At 36.7% G+C, this 25835-nt stretch overlaps 1 protein-coding gene across 2 annotated transcripts in view; it reads right to left on the bottom strand.

Annotated features, from left to right (window-relative positions):
- Positions 1-21314, bottom strand: part of LOC124179702 (transmembrane protein 132C) — a 195604-nt gene extending 174290 nt beyond the window's left edge. For both annotated transcript variants that reach the window (XM_046564375.1, XM_046564376.1), the window contains exon 1: positions 20627-21314. In XM_046564375.1, coding sequence (XP_046420331.1) covers positions 20627-20708 — 82 coding nt within the window. In that variant the 5' untranslated portion in view covers positions 20709-21314. The remainder of the gene's footprint in view (positions 1-20626) is intronic.
- Between the last annotated feature and the right edge of the window lie 4521 nt (positions 21315-25835).

Genomic DNA, 25835 nt, shown 5'->3' with positions numbered 1-25835 from the left:
TATTTTTGTCCGCGATGCAGGCGAGCCAACCTACGAAAAATGTGTAGGTTTGAATTTTCAAAGAGCGTAAGCGTTAAATTCCGACCGTTGTTCGAAGAATCGACTCTCCGACCCAACAACAAATGCTTCCCAAACCTTTCCGAGTCGCTGCCTCGATTGTTTGAGATTCTAACCTCGAAAATTCGTATCAACTACATCACGGGCAGAAACAGTTTGACAGCTGAAAACTCGGGATGGACAGCCTGGACTAACAGCCGATTTTCAAGTTTCAAGAGATTGTCCTGGTATATCTATACCGAGAGTTGAGTAAAAAAGTGTATATTTCAAATAACAAATTTCTCAGTTCACATGTCGTACATTGTACGTAACACGTTTATACGCATGCGTATGAATCCTACCAAGTGACGTATAAAACACAACACTCTATTACACGCATGGAGTAGATAAAATACAACGAGGATCGGGTATGGAGTTAGGAATTGATTGGGGATGGGGCGAGGTGGAGGGAAAAAATAGGGATTCAGCCAGAAGGTTATGAGGAGGAGGAGGAAGAAGAAGAAGAAGAAGAAGAAGAAGAAGAAGAAGAAGAAGAGTAGGGACCTCGCATACAAACTAGCGTTTATCCCGACAATGGGCTCTGTTCGAGGATTCACTGAAAGGCCGCGAAAGGAGCTGCGGGGTTTGAGGGAGCCCCCGAATGGTGGTTGCAAGCTTATACACACACACACGCACACACGCGTATCCATGCATGCATACCCATGCGTGTACAATATACTGCATCGAGTACCTATCCATATAGATACGGGTGTGTACGCGTATCGTCGTACAGCGTGTGTGTGTAACGTATATAATGTACGTATGTACATAGGTGGTCGGTAGGAAAGAAGAAACTCGATTTTCTCCTTTTTTATTGAAAATCTATAAAACCCCGAGCGACTTATATGTATACATGTGTGTGGGTGTGTGTTTCTGTGTAGACAGAGTCCGAAATCGCACGACGATGGCCGCATCAAACCCTGATGCAACAACCCTCGTATTTCTCATCCTCATCCTCATCCTCATCGTCCTCCGCCTCTCCTCTCTCATGTCCTTTGTATATATCAACAAAACACGTACGACTTCCGCATTTCGAAACAAGCTCGAAAATCTTTCAATCGCGACGGTAAATTTGACCAATTGTAAGGGACGATAAATTGCAAGTTTACGCAAAGTACGCAAAGTAAGTTTGTGAATGAAATGAAATAGTGTATATCGTGTAACAATGAGGCAAACTCGGTTTTTTAGAACTGAGCGTAAGTTTGCAATATGACATCGTAGGTGAAATCGTAGACTTGAGAATATTGCAAATACGGGTGGCGAAAAGACCGTCGTATCTCCTTGAAGGAAACGATTATTCATATTAAAACGCGAATACGTTACGCGTTTTTTCACGAAGCACGAAATTGAGGTTACGGTCGCGTAAAGTCAGATTTGTTCGAGACGGCGCATGCGCGCAGTGCGGAAAAGACCACTTTCGACACTCCTACGAAAAGTGGTCTTTTCGGTAGACCGCGCGTGCGCATTAGCAGACTCCCTCTAAACGTTGTAGAAACGAGTAATTTGCGGACGGAAAACACGCGTGAAAAAACGCGTAAGACACGCTCGCGTTATGTGAATGAAATTTCTTACTTCGTTTGCTTTCTGTAATAACGATAATTCGATTCGCTTGACTTATAAATAATACACTCAATCCAGCGATATTAAATTATTTAGCCACAGATTATAAACAAAAGTATAATCAACTGTTTGAAAAATAATTGACGAAAGATTCAAGATCAGTCAGTAAGAAAAAAAAAACATCCCAGGAAAATTTCTAAAGTGCATACATATACATATAGATATGAGGCATTCCACACCAATTTTCGAATGAACAGCCTTAATCGATTGGCTTCAAATTTTTCTCATGAATTCTTTGTTAAAAAACGACAATATTGATACGAAGACGGAAGTGGACAAATTTTTGGTTTAGAAGCAACGTGAGAAACAAGTAATTGAAAAATGAAAACATCGAATAAGTTGTAAAGTTGAAAAATAAAAATTTATATTTCATACGTTTTTTCTCCTTTTTGCCATGCCTCTGTTAATGAAAAGTAAGAAATTATCGTCCGAGACAAAAACAAGGAAATAAATCCGTACTAACCTGTCGTAAATTGTGAAAAGGGAAAAATAATAATAACAATAAAAACAACGATAATTCTGATAAAGATAACTCGCGGAGAAAAGTTGTTAAAAAGAGGGGAAGAACACGAGGGGCGGTAGAGAGAAAAAGAAGCAGAAGAAGAAAAAGAAGAAGAAGAAAGAGAAAGAGAGGAACAAAGTATGGCAATTAAACTACGGCAACAATTTTCGTGAATTCATCAACGATATTGGATTTCGGAATTTCTTTTTATATTGATTGATTACACATTGGCGCAATAATCAGAAGTTTAATTATTGTTAACGACAGTATCGTTATTGTGTTCGATTAACTTAGAGGCTGACGGTGATTCGTCAGAGCAAAGATTGAACGGTGAAAAATGATCGTGATTTACGATCACCAAAAAAATCGCTAGAAAATAAAAAACGTCACGTATCGAAACGATGCGAAATATAACCGAAAAGCCAGAGACACGTTTCTCAATCGATCAATGACCGTGGATCGTGGATAGCCAATTTTCTCGTCATGTTTCTTTCCATGGATCAAATTTGATCGATGGATCGAGTTTTAGAACTAATACTAATTAATATTTAACAATGATTTTGTGAAGAACAGCAGGGATTGCGACTGACGCAAATATTGCTGATAATTCCCACCCGTTAAGAAAATCGCACCTATTTATAAAAAATTCCGATTAATTTTAGGAAAATTAAAACCCTTGTTCATTCTGCACTCGTGTTTATAATTACAGATCAATTATTATCACTTGTCAATTGATAATTATCATCATTCAATCACTTTCTAAACATCACGCACGTTTTTCTGCTAATGATAATTCAATACCGAGTTCGTGGAATTCGACGAACCCGCATCGCATTAATTATTATTAATCGTTTAAACCGGATAAACATCTTTCTTTCCGTTTATCCTGCAGACGTAGGTGAAAAAAAAAAGAAATATCCACCACAATATACTTTTATATTATACGAAAACTTTTTAAAAAAGTAATGATAAATTTTCTTTTTTTATACAAACTCCTTTTTCACGAACACCATCTGTAATCGTGATTTGTTATAAATGAATTGAAAAATTTTTACTCACGGACAAAATTCGGCACACTCGAATCGGTTGTAGCGTACACACAACGACTATTATTACAATATAATACGTCTACAACATCGTGAAAGTAATTCTTACCTGAAACAGAAAAAAAATTATTCCTCATAAAGCAACACTTATTTATACATACGCGTACGATTATATGCAATTATACAATATAACATACAAATATCGATGAGTAATATTTGCAGTATTATTTCTCATCGTACTCTTAACCGAATTATAGAAATTACGATCACCATACAGGCATATAAAAAAAAATGGGATAATTAACCGAAACATCAATATATTCAAATAATAATAAAAACATTGATAATAAACTCTAAATACAAATGCAAATACAAACAAAACAAAATAAAAAAAAAAAAAATAAAACAAATAAGTAAAACAATTTCAAAGAATTCGGCTAATCGTTTCGCGATTTAATTTTTCCGTGATGCAATACCGCGGAAAGAATCCGCGTAATACGAGAACAGGAATTATAAATGGAAATAGAAATCGGGCAACGTATCGCGGCCCGGAAATAACGAGTTTAGAGCTTTGTTTCGTTCTATTATTCGTTACATATACCCATTGTATATTTTTTTTACATTGTACACCTAAATTTACTAAAACGAACAGGTTCGAGAATTGAAATATTTCACGGTGTAACGGTTATGTAATACATACAGCGCAAAATGGCGCGCAGTGTGAATTAGAGATGGGGGAGAAAAAAATGGTGAAGGCTGGAGGCGTTGATCGATCGATCGGTCGTTAAATAAAATTGGATACCCAGCGCCTGTGCGATAGTTTAATGCAAGAGTAACAATAATAGGAAAAAGCGTGGCAGCCTTGGAATTGCTCAAAAAAAAAAAAAATTCCACCTGGGCACGTGTTACAATATGTAATGTATAAAAAATACCAAATGTTAGGTATCAAGAACGTGGCTTGTGAAAGAAATTGTAACCGTCAGAGAATTTTTATTGGATTTCCAATTATGAAGCGAATAATGAAAATTTTGAGAATGTTTTTTGGGGGGGGGGGGGAATTTCAGACCGATTAAACAATGTCTCGGTTGACAGCTACAAAGTGTGGCCAGATATCAGGCTAAATACGTTTCACGACAACCAGATCAATATTTTTCAGAGATATGACGATATTTTTTAACTTAATCAGAACGGGATCGGCAAACTCAAAAATGCGAAGCGAACGCTGAGTAAACTCTTACAGATAGAGAAAAATTATCGTGTTCAAGATTTTTCAAGCACTCGACGAGAGTTAGGCAACAAAGTCCTGAGAGAGGATAAAAACGCAAAGTAGTAAGTAACGTTAACGTAACGAAAAATCGTGGATGAAAAAAAAAAAATCGTTATCCTACAATTTTAGAACGACTTTCGAGGAGTTGACTTTTCATACCATGAACATATTATGTTTTTTTAATATTTACTAGCTGATTTTTCGAAAATACGAACGTTCCAAGTGACCATTTTTTCCAATCATTCATCGTTAAAGCAACGTTATCAACTCAATTATCATTTCCCTCGTTATATCCAACAGTTTTTTCAACAAAAAAAAAAAGAAAAGAACTTTCAAACACATATCACATAATTAATATATATAACGCATGTACGCAGTGGGAGAAAATTAGATGTCAGAGGTATATTTTCGCACCCTCTCCAATCCCCGTAATATAATGTCAAATTAAAACACGACGCCCTCGGGTCAGTCGTAATAATGGAATAATTATCCCAGAAACCTGAGGATCCTCCCGCGATTCGAGAGATCAAACGGCAAGGAGAAGACGACGCGTCGTTTCGGTATCTGTATCTATGTATTGTACGGTATAATATACATACATATATATTATATATATACATATAGTGTACACCAACACGTTATATGAGGATGAGATGGACCCGCTCCGTTTTCGCTCTACGCCAGCGGCATCAGCCAACAACCTTGATTAATTAACGTAAATTAGCCAAACACAATATACCCTTGGACATCGTAGAGTGTATGTGTGTCTAGTGTATATAATTATATATATATATATATATATGTATATATATTATACATGCATGCATGTACATTATGTACAATTATTAGTCAACTCTGTGCCATCGAGCCAAGGCAAGCTAATTGTAAACTCAATTGCGTTTCTGACAGGGTGGCAACTTGATTCACAAATGCAATTTTTCTCAGTGAAGCACGGAATTCCAACTGATTTCCAGATCTCGCTTTTCCCAAAAATTTACCGCCATTAAATATCACCGTTCGTGTCATAGAAACGGTCGTGTAAGCGCGGTTCGAGATTAGAAACAAAATTTACATTAGAAACAATTGAAAATCGGAAAATTATACGTCTTCGTTCGGTATCAGTTTGTCGTTAATTATTACCGATAATAACTGAGACGATTTTGACAAACGATAAAACAGAATTACAAGTTTTCAATGTTTCCCTGGTAATGTGTTTGATGAGGATTTCACGAATTTCTCCAAATTTTCTAGAAACCAAAAATTCTCGAAGAATTTCATCATTTTCTTGAACAGTTGCTGGAGAATATAACGTTTGTTTGGAATGGTATACCACAGAATGCAGGATAGATAAAGCGCGGTTTGAGAATATATTATCAGTATAATCTATTAATTCTGAATCGTAGTTCTCAATCTTCGCAGCAGCAGGAGCGGCAGCAGCGTCGAAATGAGTTTTCAAGTTTATTTACATACCAAACTATTCCTCCGAAGTGCACAATCATAAAATTTTAACGTTAAACTTTCATCACCAAAGTTAAGTAAAACAAGTATGTGTATGAGAAATATTTCCAAGAATTTAAAAAATCCACGTTTATCCCCAAGGGCAAGAACTTTTTCAGACTCCTAAAACTTATTATTACATACCTAAGCTAAAAAAACAGAAAAAAAAAAGAAACCGATGAATTTTTTTCACCGGAATAAATTAAGCAGTATAAAAAAAAGAAACAGAAAAAATAATTATTAATAATTATTTTAAAAAAAAAAAACGGTTAATTTTTCTTCTCTTTTTCCTCCTATTTCCATCCGATGTCGATGTATCAATTTCTCTCTCGCAACATAAACTGCCGTCTATATTATATAATTGATTCGCGCCAAGTTTATACATACATGTCTCGTTTATAAATCATACGTGATGTACGTATGAGTCACAGAATACATCCTCACCAATATACTTTTGTACTGCATACATAATTGGTAATGTAAAAAGAAATTCTAGCCAGATTACATATTTCAAAGGGATGTTTCACCGAAACCACTGAGATGTCAATATCATTCGGAATCGTTTCTTAATCTCCGAAAAATCACACTGAAATCGATGTGACTATCAAAATAAAATTCTGCATTCGGTGATGATCAAGGTACTTCATTGACGAACTGAGAAAAATTTCATTTGTTACAGTAACTAGTCTAAAAACTAATCAGTTTGATCGGTATAGTCTACTTTTATATTTATATAAATCAGCGAGGTCTTGAAGAAAGGAGAAAGAAAAAAAAAGATGATGTTGTGGGTGGAAGGATCTCCTCCTAACGATACGAAAATTGATGCTCGGCATCGTAACCCGGGGATTTTGCTTTCAGAGGTAACAAGCCTTCGATTTATCTCTAGAAAACCGCCCGGAAAGAGCAAAATTCACGTTGCGTGCTTGCAGGATGCGTAAGAATTAAGTTCGATAAATATATATGAGGCTCCCTTTTTCTCCTTCTCTATCTCTGATCTCTGTCTCTCGCTTCATCTTGAACGTATACTCGGCACTGCATCACCGGTGCCCATCCTTTACATTTCCCGTGAGAATCTGAGCAGACGTTCTATTTATCAAACGACGAACCTCCGGGCAAATGTACACACGCACACATTAGCAGAGTCTCTGGCGCGTAAATGACATATAAAATTCCTCGACATTTTCCGGTTTTCCAGACGAAAACAGACGTTCTTTCAAGACTCGTTTCAACCTAACTTTAATAATTTGAGCACTTTTTTCATGCATATTAGTTAAAAATTAAACGTCAGATGTCTACGTCGTAGGTTGAAATGGTCAATTTTTTCTTCCAGTACAATTTTGATTAAACTAAATTACCAAACGTATCAATAAACGTTCCGATTTTAAGAAACTAACCGAAGATTAGTATTATCCGTTCTCTCGAAACGTGAAGGTAGAAACATCGACCTGAGAGTATTCACTGTTTTTAGTAATTGTTTACGTCTTCGACAAATTTTACGCAGTGCCCAACATCAATTTATCAATGCTTAAAATTTCTCCAAAACCCATATCTTTAGTCCCTTATAACCTCCATTCCCAAAAGCCCCCCGATTCTCTCGCGGAGAGTAATTTCCTACATTTCAAAGAATCGTACGCTAGTGAGGAAGAAAATAAAAAAAACTCCGTGACACACATGCCCGAATTCCCTGATATCCCCGCGGTTTTTCCTGGCGCATGCAAATTCCCTGACAATTCTCAGTTTTCCAGATTTCCCTGACAGCTAGACATCCTGAATTATAAATATGTATGAGGCATTCCGCGCCGATTCGATCTAGGTCTGACTCTCGAACTCCGATTCGGTTCACCATTTTTTAAAAGGCACTCTGATTTTCAAAAAATATTTTTTCATCAAATTTAATTCATTTGCAATTCTTCGATACGGAAATATCTTTGAATCAATATCTAAAATGTAAAAAAATTTAAAAATCCAGTATTACATGTCAAAATGGTTGAAAAGAAAAAAGTCCATAGTAATCCGACTTCTGCTGCGTCTAATTTAAGAAAGAAAAATTTAACCCCGAATCTTAGATCGAAAATCTCAGTACCTAATACCAAATTTTGCACATTTTTTGCAGACTTTGAAACTTGGAGTAACAACGTTACGGTTTTGAAAAATTACAAATAAATCAAAGTATATTTGTTTTAAATCTGAAAAAACATCCGAGTGCCTCTTAGAGTTGAAACAACAAGATAAAAAGTCGCGGACCGAATCGGAAAGGTCAAGGGTCAGACCCAGCTTGAATCGGCGTGGAATGACTCATATACGTATTACGAGGTGGTTGCTTCCCCCTTTTCCCTACCCTCCACAGTATACCGACCACAGTCCACCACCTCATCTCATCTCATCTCATCTCATCTCCTCTCATCTCATCCTCATCCTTGCAAAACCTACAGGTTTATGTAAATTTGAGATCATCGCCCCCGGCAGAAAGTTTGCCAAAAGCTAATTGAGAGTTCTTCGTTGTAGGTATGCGTGTGAAATACTTTACCGTACATTGGTTTATGTCAAATTAATCTAATATTATTGTTTTAAAAATTCAAGTAGAAAATATCGTTCCATATGACGAAAGAATGATGTTGTCCAAGTTTCACGTGTTAATCCTTGAATACCTTTCAACCTCGAATAACTTTTAAAATAGTAGATTTATCATAAAATGACAAGAGACCTTTATTGTAGAGCGTTCAATTCCCTAAAAAAATAGGTTATGGTCTTATCACTACGCACTGATGCGTGAACAAGTTATAAAATTTCACAATTAAAAGAAAACTGTACGATGTTATTTATATGGGAAATAGAGAATCGCGATAAGACGCTTCTAAATATTAATATTAACAGCTAAAAATTGGACGGCATCTTTTTTTCGTCATTTCGAACAATATTTTCGAGTTGAATTTTGAGGAAAAAAAAAGTCAGTTTCTTTGATACGGTATACTATAAATTCATTACAAAATATGAATACAATACATGTACCTGTTCGTCGATAAGCAACAATTTATTAATGTTAGTGAAACGCGTGAAGAAAAAAAAGAAATGCAACGAATAAAATTATAATCACCATTTCGCAAATTGCCTACATTGATTACGAAGTTGTTGAATTAGCGTGGCATCAGCACGTGTAATTGTTTTGTTTATACACGGTTAGTTTACAACTTCAGATAATCTCAGAATCATGATTTATTTATTTATTTTTTTTTCATAAATATTCATCGTCGCATTGACATTAATCCTTAAGCTGAACACCTTCTGTGTATTTATAACACTTAATATTCAGATGACTTGAAAAATCACGGGATATTCTTTAACCATGATATTTTAGAGCAAAGAAATTACCCTTAGCAAAATAGAGTTCCGAATATGAAAGGGAAATTCGTAAAATCACAAAATGTCAAAAAAAATTGAGTATTCTACTAAAAAAAATTACAACTCTCTGAATTTTCAATATTTTCAACTGAAAATCGACCGAGCAGCTTTAAAGACGCAGATATTTCAGCAAAAAAAAAAAATATATATATATGTATATATATATATAGAGAGAGAGAGAGAGAGAGAAATATTGCACCATGAAAAAAACATATTTATTTGATTGAGTGAAATTGAATTTTTGGAAAACGAACGAATCAACAATTTTTACGATATTTCACTATTTATCTCAAATGAAATCAGATTATTTCGGATGTTGTCAACATTGAATTTTTCGGTGAACATGCCGCGGGGTCGTTTTGACCCCGGTGTGCAGCTTAAGGGTTAATAAAATTCCACATCGTTGGGAAAAATTTTCGTAATTGCGAACAAATGGCTGCGTTGTGACTGAGCGTAATGGAAAAAAAAACAGCCGTTTCCGAAACCGAATAAATATTATTTGATAGAAATTAAATTTTTTCATTCGACATCAAAATTTTTCTTCGCTAAATTTATTTTTCAATCCACCCAACCACCCGTCACGTCAAATCGAAAATTCGCAATCATTAATATCGTGTAAACACAGCCAATGTCATGTACATGATATACGCTACCTGGATAAATATGATGCAGGGTACGGAAGGATGTCGTTCCGTCAATTTAATTAAAAAACTCTCGATGAAAAAATGAAAATCCCCCCCCCCCCTCACACGAAGCGAGGCACGCAGGGTAGGGTGCATTAAAACTCTGCACAGCGCGAGGAGGGACTTTTCAAATAAATCCAATTTATTCGCGGAATGTAAAAATGAAGAGATAAAATCCTAGCGAAAGTTTCCATTAATTTTTGCATCACTGTTTAACACAATTTCAATGTAATTATACCATAAAGATAATATATATATGCTTCGATTTATACATTGTCACATTCTCTCGTGTTATTTACAAAATTTGAAGAAAAATCGCCAGTATTCTGTGGGTAGATTTTGTTACTCCGGTAAAAGATGAAAAAAAAATTATTTATAATGCGTTTGTTGTACTTTGTAATGAATGACAAAAAAAAAAAAATTTCATAAAAAAAGAAAGTTCATCAGGCAGATCCTACAGACGCGTTCTTTTTCACAGCGATGAAAAGTATGGCAAAAAAACTATTTTTCCGGCTTGCTGTTGTTGTTGTTTTTTTTTTTTAACGATACCTGTTTTACTCAATTTTTCTAGTTAATATAATAAATTTTTCTCAGTGTATCAGGTACGATCTCAAAGGCTCGACTGCCGCTGCAAGCGCCTAGGTTTCTAGTTCATAGTAGTTGAAAGTGGTTTGTCAGCGTGCGTGTGTGTGTGTGTGTGTGTGTATGGTGGTCCATAGGGTCGAAGGCACACCTGCTCGAAGAGCAGTGGAGGAGAATTCAAGGACCGAGATACACAGCGTTAATTCAAACCGCCTGAATATTAAGCAAATCTTTGGATCACTATTTCTTACTTCAGTTAAACGAATCTCTCTCTCTCTCTCTCTCTCTCTCTCTCCTTGTATATATTTTACCAGTATAACAGATATCAGTGATGGGTTAGCAGATTTTTCTAAAGCAGATACAGGTTTTCTAAACCATTTTTTTTTTTTTTCACAATTTTTCGATCCAGCGTATCTCGAGTGTGATTTAAAAACTGGACAAACAAAATCCACTTACTAATATCTATATAATAAAACGTAATAAAATTTTTCACGCTTATTAGAAGATAGAGATTTTACAACTTCGAAAGATAAATACGAACAATGACAAAGGAGGGAAAAAAAAAAAAAAACAAATCAATATTATCGGATTACATTTTTGATATAAGAATGAACATAAAAGCTTATTATAATACCTCTTGACTAGATATTTTTCCGTGTTATAATGAGATTTTACGTTCATTCTTACATCAAAAATGCAATCCAATTTTATTAATTTTATCTAATTTTTTTTATCATATTTTTCATTCATCTGTCGAAGGTATGAAATCTCCATCTTTTAATGAGTGTAAGAAAATTTCTTATATTTCGTAAGATTTTTCCTGAATTTTTACAGATTTTAGAAGATGGGTTTTTTTCTCACAGTTTTTAAATCATTCTTCATATAATCTGGGTCGAAAACTTGTGAAAAAAATTGTTATTGCGTTTTTAGTCATGCACTTTGATGGAAAAAAAATCATAAAACCAATCTGAGACATCACCGTAGAATGTTGATCGCGATGTCACGGAATGCCCCATATATACGTAATACACATAACGAAGATCCGATACGTGATCGAACGATTTTCAATATTGAATTAAGAATTTTAATGCGTAAAAATAAAAGGATATTGTAAAGTGAACGTGAATTGCGAAGAAGAAGCGAAAGCGCGTCAATTATTCATTTATTTATTTCCTTTTACCTTCAAATTCGATTAATGAAATCAATCAATTACTCCGTGACCGATAAATAATTAATAACAGTTACGTAACAGCGCTGGCGGGAAGACAAAGATTGGCATTTATACATTCATCGACAGGTACGAGCAACGATTGTTGTAATTCTAACAATTGTAAGTAAAATTAATGGACTTCTCTGAATATGGTATTATTGGTTGATTGGATTCAATGATTGATTGATCGATTCACCTTTTTCGCACTATATAAAAACAAAATATTTTTCCATTATTATTTTTCATTCCAAAGGTAAGAAGTAGAGGTAGAAAAATTTCGCAACAACGAAAAAAATTTCAAAAGGAAGAGACGGAAGAATATTGTTGTTGTTGTTGTTGTTAACACCGTTAACCAAACACATGCAAAACATTGCAGATATGACGATTGATAATAATAATTAATGACTTTTAGTGTCACATTTTATATCTACGATCGGCAGTTCTCTGATTATAAATTGTTGATGTTTTTTTTTTTTTTCTTTCTTTATTTCTTTTTTCAAAACTGCAGTGTTCGTTTTTTATCAAATCTCTTCTTCTTCTTCCTCTTCTACTACTACTTCCACCATAAACTGATATTACATTTGATTGAGATAAGATTGATTTTGCAGAGTTCGTTCAACCCTAACTGGTAACATTTCGTTAATCCTTCGACAGGGAGTACTAAAAATCAAGAAAAAAAAAAAAAAAAGAAAAACACACATGTAGGTACTATTCAAGGATCGCAGAAAAAGCTATCTCAGTTTTCCGAACCAAAATCGATTGTTCGAATATTGTAAAAACATGTAAGAAATTAAGGTAATAAAGGACTTTACGAGGGGGTTAGAAAAAATGTATGGAGTGATCGATATTCATCCCAGGTGACCGTTCATGGCTGGAAAAAAAAAAAAAAAAACAATAAAAACCAATCGGTAAACAAATTCCTGTAGTCGGTAAACTTGTAGCGTTTTAGCGGCGTGAATAACGTTTGAAAAATTGTTCAATATTCAAGGCTACAATTCTGTACCGCGAATAAAAATCTCTCTACCAAAGCGACAAGGATTTGGTGAAACGGAGTAAAGAGAAAAGTCCAAATATCAGGACGAGTGGTGAAATTGTAGAGAGTTATACACACGCACACGAAGATCGATAGATACGAACGACCGCAAACTATTGACCGGGGTTTGTTATACGTGACGTTGTCCTCGTCCTTATACAGTCATCGAGGTTTGTTCGGGGCTCACGAATCGCTTCTACATCTGCATACGTATAAAATAACGAACATCGTAATCGATTCTTCTGAACGAGGTTAGAGGGATAGAGAAACAATAAAAAAAAAAATTGAAATTTTTTGCAATTTGTTCAAATGTTTTTTACTCTCTACATTTATTTTTGTCATTAATAAAAACGTTGTCGTTGCTGTTGTCGTCTTCGTTGGGATATATTACGTATACGGTACGCGAATAATTTCAAAAAACGAATCTGTTGGTGGGTTTTTTTTTCCTGTTTTTTTTTTTAAATGAAACAACGACGCAATGTTTACCTCGATTGTTTTTATTTTGTTTTTTAATTTTCATTATTTTTGCATTCTCTCGTCTCTCACATTTTTTGCGCGTTAGATCTGAAACGTTGGGTTTTACGTATGTATATGTATACAAAAGTATACGAAGTTCAAACCGTATCCCAAAGATTAACCGCTAATGAAGTTTAAATTTATTTACAAAGTTGTAAATGTAAATGTTTATGTAATGTAAAATTAAGTAAACCGCAATAACATACAAGGTAGCACTTTAACCCTTCAACTCGTAGCGGCAAGGATTCTTGCCACCTATTTTGGATCCGTTTTTTGTACATCTAGAAAGCGTTTCGACATATTTCTTTCCGTTTTTTTGTTTTTTTTGCTATTTCCGATGGTATACCGACAGTTTTTCAATACTCGAGAGTAATTAATGCGATGTAATGTAAATTGATATTGTTAGAAACAAATTGATTGTAAAAAATCGTGAAAATTGAAGGAATAAGTAAATTCCGAGAAAGTTACCCCTCTACGCACATACATGTTTTACATAAATTACGATATTTTGGGGTCACTGATTACGAATGTAAAATCGGATTCAAAAAATTTTCAATGGCGGATTCAATATGCCAGAGAAAAATTTCAAATTCAGCCGAATCCGGAGAAAAAATTCTGTCAAAGGATTTCTGGGGTTGCCGATTACGACTCTGAAATCGGATTTTGAAAATTTAGAACCGCGAATCCCCAATCAGCGACCGGGAAAACCCCTGCATAAAGTTTTTCGACCGTATTCGATCAAATTTGAAATTTTTCTCCGCTATATTAGATCCACCATCTTGAATGTTTTAAATCTGATTTCAGGTTCGTAATCAGCGAGCGGAAAAACCATGGAATACAATCTTGTTACAAAATTTGACTCAGCATAATAATATGTGACTCGAAGGGTTAACAACACGTACTAACGCTTGTGTAAAATAATTTTGCATAAACATTAAACTGTAAACTGCTTTGCATTATATACCGAACAGATTATCCTAAGGTTTCGTGATTAGTGATTTATTTTCTTCTTTCCAAAGTACACAAAGCGTTACGTATCGACCTTTTGTCAACTTTTTGTTGTTTCTTATATTATCGTTGGCAGTCATCGTGCATGAAACGTTATAATTCATGTTTTGCGCAAACGAGAAACGAAGTGAAGATAAAGAAAAGAGAAGAATAAAATAGGGCGAAGCGTGGGCTCGTGAAAAATGTAAAATCATCAGTTGCCATCCGAGCACCCCCGTGTCCCATGTCTCGTCTAGAAGGTCTGCAATCTTGATAACAGATAAGAGGAGCACGATGCCGAGGATAAAGAAAAAGGAGAATGAGGAGGAGGAGGAGGAAAGAAGAAGGAGGTCCCGTGTCCCGTGAGAAAAGTGAAAAAAATCTGGGAGCGACGCGATGAGGGAATGGAGAAAGAGACGATAACGCGAAAAGAAAGGAGAGAAAAAAAAAAAGGTAGATAGAGCGAGACGAAGAAAACGAAATGGAAAAAAAAAAAACAAAAAACCACCTTCGCACCAAGAAGGAAGCGAGGAGGCGAGAGAGAGAGAGAGAGAGAGAGAGAGAGAGAGAGAGAGAGAGAGGGAAAATCACGAGCTACTGCTGCTGGACGCGATGAGGCAAGGCGGGGTTAAGTGACATTTCCAATTTCCGCCAACTTGATCGAAATTTTAATTAACACTCGCGATTAATTACGCAACTTGTTTGTGTTCATACGTTACAGGTATACATAATGTATACGTATACAGACACATACGTGTGTATATATATATTTATTATTTTTGTTTTTATTATTCTATAATCGTTATAATAATCGTTTAAAATTTTTTTTACACCAGTCGATCCGAACTCGGAGGAAAGTTTGCTTTTTTGGAAAAAATCAATATGCAGACCGCGGTTTATCGTGGAAACACAATATTTTCAATTACATTTATTGTCTCAAAATCGCTAACAAAATTCAGACTACATAAAATATACTTATAAATATGAAATTTCGATTTTAATTTAGTCAATTTATTGAAATAATACTGTTTTCATAGTATTAGCAAAATATTGAACGCACACTCTGGTAGATTCAACCAAATCGCTTTGTACAGTTCACCAAATCTATTCGGTGGATAAAGATCGGTAAAATTTACGAAACCGTGAGAGTTACCGATTGATTACCGCTATCAAATAATACACATTACATTGTAAATCTACAAAAATTTTTGTCGAAGTGGTAAAATTCTGTCCGTGACCCGTCAAAAATCCTTTCTCGCAAGAAAAGTAGGTTGAGCAGTTATCGGGAGAAGCCCCGGGCATTGGTCTAATATAATCGGCGGAAGTAAATCATTCGTGGGCTGATACCATTCGATCAGCCGGTCAATTCATAATGGCATTTATCTTTGCCGTTTTGTCGATGTGGCACCCAATTCGTGCAGCACAAATCACAAACGAACGATAATTTTTGCAGTTACGACGATAAAACAATCATATTTAAATCTTTACGAACCGATTTCACCGTATAAACCTGATTTCGCAATCGCAATGATATCTGTGGGATTCTGATGCCAATCCTTTTCTTAAAGTTTGAGTAGGCGAAGAAAAAAACTTACCACAAGATAACGGATCAGTTCCATATATTTCGTATAACATGTGAGGACGGATTGTTTAAAGAATTAAATGAAAAAAAAAGTAGATAATATAGGCAGGGTGTCTACTGCGTTCGAAAATTTAGATTCCAGGATTATGCCAAAAGTTTCCGGACGAAAAAAATAATGAAACTGAAAAATTCAAGGAATGAAACGTCGGAGTTTTTAATAAGAAATATATAATATCAACTTTACCAGGATAAATAAAAATATTCCAGGACTTTTCCAGTACTTGAGTAGCAATTTTTGTTTTCCAGGATAATTCCAGGATTTAAGGATATTCAAGTAGCAGTAGACACCGTACAATAGTATAGAAAAAAGGGGGGGTTGATATCCTTTCGGAGCTATTGATTCTTCGCATTTTTCTCTTGCTCTCTTTCTCTCTCTTTTTTCTCCCCGTCCTAGAGAGAAACGAGAGAACAACCGTGCCGTGTATGCATGCAAAGCCTTCGCCCACCCTTGAAACTTATACACCCCAAAACGACTCTAAGCTCGTGAGTCGTGAAAACTGACAGAGGAGAGGGAAAAGGTTAGAGAAGAGAGAGAGAGAGAGAGAGAGGGAGGAAAAGAGAAAGAGTCGTCTCTCTCTCTCTCTCTCTTTCTCTCTCTCCGGTTCCCCGGTTGGATCGATGGTGGAAAACGTGACCCCATCCACGACGAAAAATAACTAACTAAGGCTGCAGGTCGTCTTTCGTAATTTCCAGAGTAGTACAGTAGTACAGTAGTATATATATATATATATATATATATAAATATTATATATATATATGCATATATAAATTGCAATTCTCGTCGTATTATTATAATACCTGTAACAACATTCAGCAACGGAAGGAAAAGGCTGGAAAGAATTTAATATCGAATAAGACGACGACGAATGACGAAGAAAAAAATACTCGACGAAAGTAAAATAAAAAAAAAAAAGTCGAAAATAAATAAGTGAATTAAGTCAAAGTTATCAAGGTTGACGAAATGAAAGACTAAAACAAAAATTACTGTTATTTTTTTATATTTTAATGGCTGTAATGCTAAGGGTTGGAAAGTAACGAGTTCTTCGTCTATTTAAATGCGTCATTAAAACGAACGAAACGTCAGGGGAACAAATTCATTATTTTACAATTTTAGAATGACTTTCACGGAGTTTGTCGCTTTGTTTATAATGATTTGTTGAATTTCAGAGTATCCTAAATGTGCGAAGTAACGATTTTTCCTCTAAACATGCATCGTTACTGCGACGTTACTAACTTCATCCTAGTTACGACAAACTGTTGCAAACTTCAACGAGCTAATGAAAAAACAGAAATAAAAAAGGGAAATTGAGGTGAATTTTACGCTTCTTTTTTTTTCGAGAAATTTCTCCAATCTTCCATCTTCCTTCCACCATCCACCTTCACTTTTTGGTTCTCAAAAAAAAAAAAAATTAAGATTGTAAATTTCGTTGCCGACGATTAAACGTGTTAATAAGAGTAACGCGAAAGTTAGCAAGGCGTCTAGCGTCAATGACGTTATAAAATTCCCCGACATTTTGCGGTTTTCCAGACGAAAACAGACGTTTTTTCAGGACTCGTTTCAACCTAACTTTAATAATTTGAGCACTTCTTTCATGCTTATTAGTTAAAAATTAAACGTCAGATGTCTACGTCGTAGGTTGAAATAGTCAAATTTTTCTTCCAGTACAATTTTGATTAAACTAAATTACCAAATGTATCAATAAACGTTCCGATTTTAAGAAACTAACCGAAGATTAGGATTATCCGTTCTCTCGAAACGTGAAGGTAGAAACATCGACCTGAGAGTATTCACTGTTTTTAGTAATTGTTTACGTCTTCGACAAATTTTACACAGTGCCCAACATCAATTTATCAATGCTTAAAATTTCTCCAAAACCCATATCTTTAGTCCCTTACACCCTCCATTCCCAAAAGCCCCCCCAATTCTCTCGCGGAGAGTAATTTCCTACATTTGAAAGAATCGTACGCAAGTGAGGAAGAAAATAAAAAAAACTCCGTGACACACATGCCCGAATTCCCCGACATCCCCGCGGTTTTTCCTGACGCATGCAAATTCCCTGACAATTCTCAGTTTTCCAGATTTCCCTGACAGCTAGACACTCTGATTAAGAACAAAACGAAGGAAAAAAAATCCGGCCATCAGCCGTCGTTGTGACTCGCTACCTCATCGTGTGTCCAGCGCGTGTAACTTCAGGACTTCTTCAGCAGGACTGGCGCCACTTCGCTTGCATTTGCTTCCTTTCCCGAGAGTGGGCTTAAAAACGCTGCTGCCAGATAGAAAGAGAAAGGGAGAGACAGAGAAAGCGAGAGAAGAAGAAACTAAACGTTGCAATTAATTGCACGTTTTTTACAGAGTCCAGAAATACACGTGTCACTCGAAATAGAAGGAGGAGGCGCAAAGTATCCGTCTTACAACTTGCAGCCCTTCAATCGAGATAACGCTCGGCAAAGTTTCGAATGAATGGGGATCGAGGGATGTTAAACGCCCGGCTTAAGTGGGGCCAAGAGCCAAAGAAGACGTGGCGAAAAAATGTTTTCCCGGCTCATCGTCGGTTCAGCTTCGAAAAAACGAAGCACAATGAAGAACGGGACGAAACGACGAGCCTCAAGTTAGTAAAGTTAACGTAACGAAACGTGAAAGGGGAAAAAATCGTTGTGCTACGTGCAATATCAGAATGACTTTGAATGAGTTCGTTTTAAAAAGAAAAAGAAACAAGAATGTTCAAGAAGTTCGCACGGCCATTTTGGTTTTTGACAAAAATTTTCATTTCGATGACACGTGCCAAGTTTTGTTTATTATCATGGTTTATCAAATTTCAAACGGTAGATCCTGAAAGTGCAAAGTAACGATTTCTCATGCCAGGAATTTTTCGGTACCTTTCTAGAGTTAGAAACTGGATAGGAACCGTTGGAATCAAATTTAAGGGAAAAAAAAATAACGACAACTAATTGTGATACGCGATGTCAGTATTTTTTGTTCTATTGTTACGGTTTGATGAATTTTTTAGACAATCCTAAAGTAGCGAAACAATAATTCTGCCGACAGATGCATTATTGCGTCGTCAACGTTATAATGTGAAATTAAACGTAATCAGCGTGCAATTTATATTTAATCGAGAGTGTTTAAATTCAATAAAGATGTGACAATTACCGTCTAAACTCTAAGAGAGTCGATTTTACTTTTTTTTTTACCTGTACATTTATAGAATAGCCTAAATCTTGAAGATAATATTAATTTCGAACGAAAAAAAGACAAATAATAACAATTCATTTTTACAGCAGACAATTTTTAAGGTTCAATAGATTTTTATAATATCGCTAAGGAAGCAGAGAAGAGCTAATTAGTTTGTCGGAAATAATTATCGAGTATCTTTTGAAGATATTCAGAATTGAGAATATCAAATCATAGAATAGTCAAGAGCGTATGGATTTTAAATAAAAATGGGACAAATTATCGTACAGCAATATTCTTAACTATTATAACAATTGTTTTCACAACACAATTAGAATTTCAGGACGTTTTATGCGTAGCACTAAAAAAATCAATTTCGATCGATCAAGATTGATCAAAATTTGATTAAACGAAACTAGGTAAGCAATCTAGTCATGAAATGGAGAATTTGAGACTCAGTACCCATATCAATGATTCATTTTCTTCCGTTATCAGAATCTCAGAAATCCGAATTCCTAAAAACTCAAATTTCAATCAAGCCTGACCGATCAAAACTTCGGTATCGTACGAACTGCATTTAACCGTGCACACGTGGAATGCACCACGGAGGAGATCCACGTGGGATTTGCAATTCGCTTCGACTCTTCGTATCATTTCTCAAGCGTAAAATAACGATATCCGAGTTGATTGAAAATATTTTCGAATAATACAGACAACCTCTTTTCTTCGATTATAAACAAATTTCAGAGAAAATTCTCCCAAGGGAGGGAAAAGAGAGGAATAAAAAAGAATTAAATTTAAAAAAAAAAAAAAGAAAAGAAAACACTCAGAGCAGCGCTAAGTGGAAAACGGACGAAATAAGAAGAGGAAAAGACACGAAACGACGACGACGAGGATCTCCCTGAGTATATATATATACCGCGGAAGCAGAGCGACCTCGCCGACCTCGAAGAGTGGCGGCAGATGCATAACCGCATTCCGAGAGATAAAGGCGGCACACGCTCTTCTTCCGCGGCGAGAGTTTCGATCACTGAGAACGAAGATGAAAGAGGAAGAGGAAGAGGAAGAAGATAGAAGAAGAGCGTGCGTTACGCGTTTCTCGATATATGCAAATTCCCACGTGCGCGCGTCGTGCGATTGTTTTCAACAACAAGCGGTAGGAACACGAGGGATGATAAGGCAAGACGATAAGAAAGAAAAGATACCGGTAAAAGGGGTAAGTAAACTTACCGGCAATTGCGTGAAAAACAAAAGAAGACAGTGCGCTGCAGCGTGGTAAGGAGGGAAGCAAACTCACCGGCAATTGCGGGTAAAAAACAAATGAAAACACGCCGTTGTAATTTGTAATGCGGTAAAGTAGGGAATGAAACTCACCGGCAATTGCGAGGAAGAGTATCCATACATCCATGAGGCCGGCCGCGTCGCGATAGCTGTTAGGAGAGGAGGATGCCGGCATGCTCAGTCGAACCTAGACATAGCTCAAGCCTTTTTCTTGTTCTTTCTATCCCTCGCGAGAAGCGGCGAGAGTCGAAAAGAGTGAATAGGCGACGGTTTCTCCAATCACACTCGTATCAATTACCGCTCGCGCACTCCACTTGTCAACAAAACCACTTTTATCCCTTCACGCGCGCACCACAAAACAAACAAACAAACAACAAACCGATAACAATATAACCAACAAACACACCGCGTATAATCGGCACGCACAACAAGCCGTTTCGACACTGTTTTTTTTTTTTTTTTCTATCCCTCGTTCACGCGCCGTATTCAATCCATCCCTCTGTCTCTACCGGTCGGAAATTCCTCTTTTACGATATTTCTTTTTTTTTTTTTTTTGTTTACCGCAACACCGGAAACCGGATTTACATCGCACGATTCTCACCGATCGCTACAGAGAATTGTTTCAACGTATAAACCGTCGATTATGTCGGCGGACGGCGGTTCTTCCGAAATCCGCTCCGGCCGCACGCTAGAAACGAACTGCTGAATGCTGCTCGCCCTGTGTCGGTCGTCTCGGTCCGTCCGCTGTGCCGATCGCGACGCTCGCTGCTCGATCCTGACGTGCTTTCCCCGTCGCGACGCCTGGAGTATTGACCGCGACGGTGGGACGAAACGCCGGCCGAGATGCGCGCGCACCCTGCGCGACACCCTCTGGTGGGGGTAACGCGGCGTTGCCACGTTTGACGACCTCCTCCTACTCCTTGACGAAAACCCGGCCTTCCTGCCCCCCGTTGGTAGGGCCGACGGTTTTTTTTTCTTTTTTTCACAAATTTTATGCAAGACGACGGAGCGTCGTTGACTAGTACTTGGTTCCGACCACCACCCCCGCCCCGTGACGAAAAGTACACTGAGAAAAATTGCATTTGTCACGGTAACTAGAAAAACTGAGTAAAACAGGTCTCGTTAAAAAAACTGTTTGAATATTGTTGGGATCACGCAAAACGAGGTGGGCGTAAACATTTTGCGCTATTGTCGTTCCTTTTTTGGTTATTGCAACGCAAAATCAGTTTGTGAGGTTTACTCTACTTTACTCTACTTTTACTCTAAACGGAAATAAAAATTTCTCTCGGTCTAGCATGTCTCAGGTTAGTCAGATTTCTCACGAAAACTGGCACGTTTCGGCTTTTTACGAAAACTATCAATGTTTCCGCTTTCACCACGAAAAGTGTAAGCAATCCTGGTGAAAATTTTTACTGCAACGAATATTTAGGGTAATCGGAAGATTTCGTGTTATTTCGCACAAAATTGTAACATATGCATAGTTTTTCGTAAAGATTTGTTCATTTTCGTTGAAAAATTGTAGTATCTTGTATAGATTTTTTACCGACGGAATACGAATTTTCAGAAAAATCTACAAGTTCTTGTCAGAAACTGTGAACGACGAGCGTTATTTCAAATCATTCCAATTTCACGACAGGCAAAATAAAGCTTAATTGGAAACGAAAGAACTCCATTCGCAATAAAAGAAAAAATTCCGCTTTGAACGATTGTACACAACAATTTTTTGACTATCGTAATATTAAACCTTAAGTTTCTCACCTCATGGGTGAGAAGTTTTTCTTCCAAAGAAAGTTCCATTATCAATAGGTGAAACAAAAATAGCGAATCAAAATATTGAAAAAACAATAAGTTATTTCTCTCAAAAAGTGATAAATCCTGAGATTTTAGACGTTTTTGGCTAAAAATTTACATATATATGTATATATCAGTTGATCGAATTCTTAAACATCAAGTTATCGCGATAGTCGTACGAAAATACGGTAGGAGTGACCGTAATGAAAAAGAATGCAGTAAGACATACCGGATTGTCTGATTAAAAGTGCAAAACTCGTCTTCATTGTCCACCCAGAAGTATATTTTTTGATCGTGATAAAAAATGGCATAGCTGAGGACTGCTTATAACTAACCGTGATGGCTGAAAATATACCTTTCGGCAGATTCAAGGAATTGTCGCAAATTTAACATTCGGAAATCAAACCGTAAATCAAAGGAGCTTACAAATGTCTAAAGTCCCATTCAACACAACGAGGAATGAATCGTGACAACCGAAACCATTCCGGATCACTTGAAACGGTTTCAATTCATCAGCATTCTATCGATTAATATCTTATCGTTTACCCGCTTTCGTAATTCGTTGATCTCCAGTTTACCAAGTGATTTCGATTAATTTCCAAACGGATCCCGTCGTTCTACGTGATTTCCAGTCATTTGCTGTGATTGCACCTGAGATTCTATCCGTCCAGGAAGTTCACTGAAAATCGGCTATAGAAGACTCGGAAATTGTTGGAAATCGAAGATAACATTGGCAATCAATGAAACTCAAACTGTAAGGTAAAAGGTCAATGAAAGTCGCCCGAAATCTGTGCGTCTGATTCCCATTGAACGAACCCCTCGTTATACGTACAGTTTCAAATACAGTCAACATTCAACGTGCATCCAATTTTCGAAAGATTCTCTGTTAAATTCTCCGTAATCGAAATTCGAAACGTTGAAAATTATTTTGCCAATCGCAATTCGAACCATTCGTTCGAAGTATTTACCATTCGAACCGATAAGATATTCGACTCAATGGTCAACGTGACTTTTGACTGTTCAAAATATCGAGCCGCACCCATTTTCGTTGCGTCATTATCCGTTACAAATGGAAGGAAATTAGAGGAAAGAGTCGTTTTGCGGGAGAGGCGGAGGGGGGAGGATGAGCATCGGTTTACCAACGCGAAAGGGTTTTTGGGAGATTGAAAGACAAAAAAAAAAAAAACCAACAAGGAGGAGGAGGGGGGGGAGGGTATTTGCAACATGTTTCGCAATTCGTTTCATAAAATTGTACGCGGGCATACGTGTACGTGCATATATACGTACGGGTGTAACGGTATGTATACTCAAGAGAGTTTACGAGCTGGAAGATTTACGACGCATGCGATGCTACACGCGGGTATATGTGTGTATAATGTAAGTGGACGTGGATACACGCCTGCTTTCCGGGTGTCGCCGGATAGGGAGAAAAAGAGAATGCAATAGAGATAGAGAGAGATCGAGCTCTCTCTCCTTCGTCTCTCATTGTCAGTTTCATTTGTCATGTTTCGGTGTCGCCGCCGCAGCTGGTATTGCTAATTAGTTTTGTCAAATTTGATAATTGGTCGTGGGTGAAACCGAAACTCGTTGCTTACTGATTACCTTTCGCCCCATGAGTCATAAGGGAACCAGCGGCGACCAAAAACCACTTTGCTAGATCGCCGGGCCTCCTCGACAGTTACGACAAACTTTCTGCCTCCCGAATTATCAGGGACCAGCGAGTTTCGGTGAGCCGGTGTATCGATATCAGCACCGTGTGAAATTTCACACCCTTCCTCGAATTAGGACAACCCTGGATGTTCTGGGACACGCCACGCGATTACAATCGACCTCCGATATAACTTATTATTCTTATTATTATTATCGTATTTATTTTTACAAAAAGGATACTGCTTGTAATATAATAGGTGTGTGTATATATATATATATATATATATATATATATATACAGTTATACATTATACATACATTGCTAACGAATTTGTCGGAATTGATTGAAAAATCAATGCGACCCTATGCAGGTATTAAAAAATGTAAATACCGGTCAAAGGTTCACCCATTTTTCCCTCACTTCCGCATATCACGTAGAATACATATAAATATGCGTGAAAATTTTCGATACCGATTGAATGAACGTTTCTTATTTACCTACGGACTGTAGAGCTGAAAATCGATATACCGCCGATATATTTGCGCTTCAGCGATAGGGAAAGGAATAAGGCGATTCGTATCGAACGAGGTGTTCCGTTTAACACCGGATGTACGTGTGTATGTACACAGAGCTACCGAGGTTGGTGTAGTCGAAGCCTACCAATCTCCCTTTATATAGAAATTATAGAGGTGCGATAACCAGGACCGAGATTAGCATACTCATTTGTTTATTCAGAAGCTCGGAAAGAGCGTTATATAGCATGTCGCTAAATGCCTCATACCTGTACCTTCGTTTTCCCTTATAATTCTCTATTCAAATGTATGCAGATGGAGGTGTGACGAATATAATTACTGTGGTTAGCAGTGAAGCTTAGAGGGGAACTCGCCGCTTACGGAGATGACGTGCATTAATGCGTTCATCGAGGATGTGAATCGGGAGAGAATGTTGCGGGAAGAAAATTGAAAAATAAAAATTACATTATTGAAAAACCTTCGACGGTATTAATTTGCGTCGTTGGTACCTACACGAATGACACGAATGATAACACGAATGAATCAACATCCCTGCACTTCTGCGATAGAATTGCAGGGTGGGCACATACCTGGAAAACCTGGGAAATCTCAGGGTATTTAAAAGAGGCAATGGAAAACGTAAAATTGTTTGTGGACTTTTGATTTGGTCATGGAAAAAACTGAAAATAACATTTTTCTATCGTGAGAATTAGAAATGATTTTTTCAGATAACGAGCTTACTTTTTTTTCGTCGAGAAAACAAGTTGGCTCAAGCTAACATTTTTTGTACATTACACTTTTCTTCAATTCCAATTTAATTTGAACCGAATATAGAGTTAATAAGCCGAACGATTTAGGTTTTAGTAACTTACTAGAACTGGGAAAATGTCACGGAAAACTAGGTTTCGGCTAATGGAAAACCTGGAAATGTCGTGGAATTTTTTTTTCCCAGAAATATTTCCCCGATTGTTGATATCTAAGCTCGAGTGTTATTCGTAAAATTCCTCAGATTCGTTTCCGTTGCATATATTGTCGATGCTGCAAATAACATTGATGGAGGTTTTTCAAAAAGTATTTTCCCAACTTTTCATTCAGACGATACAACCGAATTATTCTTAAGCTTGTAGTCAACTAGCAGTACACCACTTAAAAAAAAAAAAAGAAACGTCGTCCATATGAAATTTCGCTCAGCTTTTGTAACCAACAAAAAACGAATAACGGTCTGATCGATGGACAGATGTCCCGATCATTGGAAGGAAAATCATCATTCAATTTCATTCTCATACCGCAGTGAAAAGCATTCGGAAAGCCGGCATCGATCGGTAGAAAACCGAAAAAAAAGACGCGC

Source organism: Neodiprion fabricii, chromosome 4 (assembly GCF_021155785.1).
Source record: "Neodiprion fabricii isolate iyNeoFabr1 chromosome 4, iyNeoFabr1.1, whole genome shotgun sequence".
In the NCBI taxonomy this organism is placed as follows: domain Eukaryota; kingdom Metazoa; phylum Arthropoda; class Insecta; order Hymenoptera; family Diprionidae; genus Neodiprion; species Neodiprion fabricii.
The sequence above is the reverse complement of the archived record's forward strand: the minus strand, read 5'-3'. Positions and strand labels throughout refer to the sequence as shown.